The sequence below is a fragment of the Astatotilapia calliptera genome, chromosome 6, assembly GCF_900246225.1.
Source record: "Astatotilapia calliptera chromosome 6, fAstCal1.2, whole genome shotgun sequence".
Lineage (NCBI taxonomy): Eukaryota > Metazoa > Chordata > Actinopteri > Cichliformes > Cichlidae > Astatotilapia > Astatotilapia calliptera.
The window spans coordinates 2,213,894-2,218,678 of NC_039307.1; the positions used below are offsets into that span (position 1 = coordinate 2,213,894).

The window sequence follows — 4,785 nt, forward strand, 5'->3', positions numbered from 1 at the left end:
GGTGGGCAGTGTTGTGATCAATTATACTGCCTATATGACATGTATTCCCCGTTAAATGTTGTCACCACAATTGACACAGGGTGACATACGTCTGCTCTACAAGAGAAGTCTCCAGCAAAAAATGGAGTATACTGAGCTGAAGAAACAAAAGCTCCTAGGTGAGATCGAACTACAAGCCCTAATGAGGCATAAACTACAATTGGAAATCGAGGTGCTTCAAAAGGAACTCCAGAGTAAGTAGGAATACATGTTCATACGGAGCACTATTGCTGACCCTGCGTGACGCAGTATACATGCTCTGTTTTCCCAGGCAACTGATGACTGGCCTGTGTGTGGTGGGACAGACAACGATGCTCAAATAAACGTCAATAGAAAATGTGTCATGTCATGTTTTTATTATGCGAAATTGTGTTGCACAATCCTGTCCCGTGCAGCTCTGCCACTAGGTTGGTCCAGGTGCACTGGCTGGAGGTCATCATCAGGCTGCACCTCCACCACGGGGGTCCTCTCTCTTCTGATGGTGGCAATGTTGTGCAGTACGGCACATGCAACAATAATGTCACATGCCCTGTCAGGTGCAACCCTCAGGCGTTTTAGACACTGGAATCGTTCCTTCAGTTGCCCAAAGGTCATTTCAATGCGTGCCCTTGTCCTGGCTAGGGCTGCATTGTAGCGGGTTTGTGGCCCAGGGTTGGGGTCAGGGAACGGTGTCATGAAGTACTGCCTGCATGCATAACCTCTATCTCCGAGGAGGATCCCATCGTAGGCCCCTGTGTAATGAAGAAATGCTGTTATGTTAGGCCCGACATGAGTATGTAGCATCAACATAAGCCTCTTTTACTTACCACGCTCAAATGATGTGCATAACCCTGACTCTCTGAAGATCCGTGAGTCATGCACTGATCCGGGCCATTTTGCTTCCACATTTGTGATATGGCACATCGAGTCACACACCATCTGTGGGATTCCATTATGTGTGACCACACTCCTCCCATCGTATATTGCCATCTGGAGTGTTAGTATTGCTCACCTGCACATTTATACTGTGGCCCCCCTTTCGGTTGACAAAGTCCCCTTCAGTGGGGCCTGGGGGGGCCTTGATCGCAATGTGTGTGCAGTCTATGGTGCCAATCACATTCGGGAAGCCTGCGGACGTTGGAGCTACAGTTACCGACATAGGTCATGATTGCATCACATTCACTATCCAATTTACTGTACCTGCAATGGCGAAAAAGCCCTGTTTGACGACCTGTGGTCTTAAGTGGCTTGGAAAAACCACAAACACACCCAGGAAATGCTTGAGTGCCAGGTACACTTTGCGAATGGCCCGGCAGACGGCACTTTTCCCAACGTTCTCTGCGTCTCCACAAGTGTACAGGAACGTGCCACTCGCAAAGTAGCGCAAGGCAATGCACACAGTTTGTGCAGTTGTTAATGCCCGACTACGGTGGGTGGTACTCTTAACATGGGGATCCAGCAAGTTGGTTAGGTAGATGATACCCTCACGGGAAAATCGGTATCTCTCTATGAGCACACTGTCGCGCTGTGCTAAAGGATCCTGTCTATCCCGCAATATACGTTGGATTCTGAACACTCTCCTTATCACTCTTGCACCTTCCGCAATGGGTGGCTCGCGTAGAAACGGACAGGACATGGCTGCGACAAACTTCCCACTTCCACCTTCGCTTTTATAGCCGTGGTCTGTCATCTTGATTACACGACGTAATTTGCTATTCCTCTACTGTGGAATGTGTGTTGCATCTGGCGTGATCACCTACATGCCATAGCGTGATTACTCGTACATTTCCCTTTTTTTAGGGACTGACCTGTATGTATCTGTGTGGAATCAATAAAAGGATCAAGTGCTGCATTATCTTTAGTTACATTGATGTTATTTATTTATGGTGAAACGGTGGCGGAATGTCGCTGTTGCTTTCGTATGATGACGCGGACATACCTGCGTGGCCGCGATCTAATCCTGTTTACATAAAGTAAACCTGCTCCCGAGCAGGTTTACGCTTACGGCTCTGTTGCTATGACAGCAAGTCCCGGATGAGCTTCGGGGAACCGACTGATCCAGGATCACGCGAAATCGTCAACAATCTAATCCGGCTAACCTACTTAGCGAGGTACGAAGAACGGGCCCCAGGTCATCTACTACTAATCGGAAGGTTAGTGGTTCGATCCCTGGCTGCTCCAGTCTGCATGCCAAACATCCTTGTGTAAGATACTAAGCCCATGTTGCTCTCTGATGCATCAGCCGGAGTATGAATGTGATGCGAGTGAATGTTAGATAGAAAGCACTTGGACAGAAAAAGCTGAGAAATGTGCTTGTGTGAATGAGGCATGTTGTATCTAGCCCTGCGAGTGCTCAGGTAGACTAAAGAAAGGCTACATAAGAGTCAGTCCATTTACTGTGAGGAAGAGCAGACAAAGCCTGAGACAGGAGGACAAAAAGAAGTTGTTACCTGCAGGCAAACTATGGAGTTATGAGATCTGTGACATATCGTGAAGTTGATCCACGGAGGGCTTTAAAAACACATGATACAGTTTGGTATTTCACAGGTCGTCAGCACAGCTCAGTTAAGGCAGGAGCGATGGGCTGTCTTTTCCTTTGTACGCGAGGTGTAGGATCTGCATTTTAAGCCATCTGCAAATCAGAGACAGTGGAGTTGAACAGCCTGAACATGCAGGGAGCCAAAAGCTGATAAAAAGCAGGGAAACTGTTTTCAAGTTGACAAAACCATCGTTAATGTAACAATGCTAAATCCCGCCCTTTAAAGGATTACTGATTTGATAGTTAATGGGGCGATCGTGGCTCAACAGTTGGGAGTTCGCCTTGTAATCGGAAGGTTGCCGGTTCGAGCCCCGGCTCGTTCAGTCTCGGTCGTTGTGTCCTTGGGCAAGACACTTCACCCACCGCCTACTGGTGTTGGCCAGAAGGGCTGATGGCGCGATATGGCAGCCTGGCTTCTGTCAGTCTGCCCCAGGGCAGCCGTGGCTACAACTGTAGCCTCCACCAGTGTGTGAATGTGTGGATGACTGGGTGTGTAAAGAGCTTTGGGGTCCCTAGGGGGGACTAGTAAAAGCGCTATACAAATACAGACCATTTACCATCAAGATTTTTAACTACAGTTTAAACATATGTGGATAAAGACCAAGTGTCTTGTTACAATCTTAATGGAGCCAAACGAAATAACTTCTGCTTTGTCATCATTTAGTTGAAGGAAGTGACTGGGGACTTTGTTTCACAATGAAGTCTTGTAAGGCTTTTGGTGCATTGAGCACATACTCAGATACAGAGGATCAAATGCGATGTATAACTTGATTACTCTGAGATGATAGAAAGACAGACAATAGCTCGATCCTCTGTCTGTATTTCCCCAGCGTCCTACAAATTATCACCATTTGTTCTCTCCAGAATACAACTGTAAAGTCTCTGCTGCCTTTAACTTTAAATGCAAGAATATACATCCCTGGTTTACCACTTAGTTGGTTAGCATATGGGTGGCTTGACAAGATCAATGCATCATTTGAAAGGATGAGCTGGTCTGGTGGAAGCATCTTGCATAAGAAAAAAGCTCAGAGGCGCAGACAAGTGTTTAAAATGCCTGGGCAGTAACACAAGCATCTGAAAAGCAATTGATTGGGCACCCACTGCTGTCTGAATTGCAATTTCATCCATTTACCCCTGTTTCAGCCGAAGGCACAATGATGAAGAGTGGGAACAGTTACAGAGTGGTAAGCTCCCGAACGCATTACCCGGCCTCACCTCTCTCATTTTAAACAGTTCCATTTACATCTGTCTTCAACTCTGAACTTAGAAATTCCATCAGATTTCCTCCATTATTTAAGAAATAATGAATTAAAAACCACCCGAACAGTTTGCTAAGATCTTTAAAGAAGATATATTTAATACTTTTATAGTAACGATCTATCACTGACAGTGCAAAAACAAGGTATCACTTGCATGAATCTGCAAAGATGTATCACCAAAATCTCAGACTCCCCTCTGGCTAGAGATTATTGGCTCGCCGTTTAGGTGTCTGGTCTGTAACTTCACTCTTTTGGTTTACTGCCATTCACTCTAATAGCATTGTTTTTGACTGCTGCAGGCAACAGAAAACTTCCATGAACCCTCATTACTGTACCTGCTCAGCATGAAACAGCAGACTGACACGGTCAGAAACTAGCTGGTGAATGTGGTGAAGCATTGAGCAGCTAAAGAGCCAAACACTTCCCTCGGGAGATGGTAGGAACCAAAAAAAGATCTTCTTCAAAACACATCAGTCACAGCATCCTATTCACTCACAAACTTAAAATAATGAAAGGACAGGAGCAGTGTAGTAATGGACCAAAAAGAACAATGAAGCGTCATGATTCAAAAGTACATGATTTATGTCCCCACTTAATTGTGCCTGCAACATGCTATGAGAAAAATGGTTGCGCTCTATTGTCCCAATTTCTCAGGTGTCTCTTCTGGAAAATGCACCGTTGGTCGGCACTGTGATGGACTGCCGACTTGTCCGGGGTGTAACCTGCCCCTTGTCAGTTGGGATGAGCTCACCTCTGGTTTGCATTAGTGGAAGAAAATGGATAAATACTCAAAATTACTTTTTATCTATATGTTTATGTAGCTGTTAAAAGAATAGAGTAGCCATAGACATATTCACACCACGTCCTGCTCTGCTATTAAATGGTTTAATTTGAATATTCTTCTCACCTGTTTCAAGGCACACGGTGTGCTGTGCAGATTCTAAAGCCCCTCGTGCCTTGCATTGTGGC

General features: G+C 45.7%; 1 protein-coding gene across 1 annotated transcript; it reads right to left on the minus strand.

The window, feature by feature from the left end:
- Positions 1-383: 383 nt before the first annotated feature.
- LOC113024847 (putative nuclease HARBI1) lies at positions 384-1,654 on the minus strand. Its single transcript, XM_026172212.1, has 4 exons — positions 1,219-1,654; positions 1,031-1,146; positions 846-957; positions 384-770 (listed from the first exon to the last, which is right to left on the minus strand). Exons 1-4 carry the CDS (start codon positions 1,652-1,654, stop codon positions 397-399), a joined length of 1,038 nt encoding a protein of 345 aa, XP_026027997.1. The 3' UTR covers positions 384-396.
- Positions 1,655-4,785: the final 3,131 nt, after the last annotated feature.

Excerpts from the sequence above, each read along its gene's own strand:
- LOC113024847 (XM_026172212.1), bottom strand. The coding sequence starts at position 1,654 with ATGTCCTGTCCGTTTCTACGCGAGCCACCCATTGCGGAAGGTGCAAGA. Across the intron at positions 958-1,030 it reads GCCACAGTATAAATGTGCAG|ATGGTGTGTGACTCGATGTG; the intron begins GTGAGCAATACT and ends GGAATCCCACAG. Across the intron at positions 771-845 it reads ATGCACATCATTTGAGCGTG|GGGCCTACGATGGGATCCTC; the intron begins GTAAGTAAAAGA and ends TTCATTACACAG.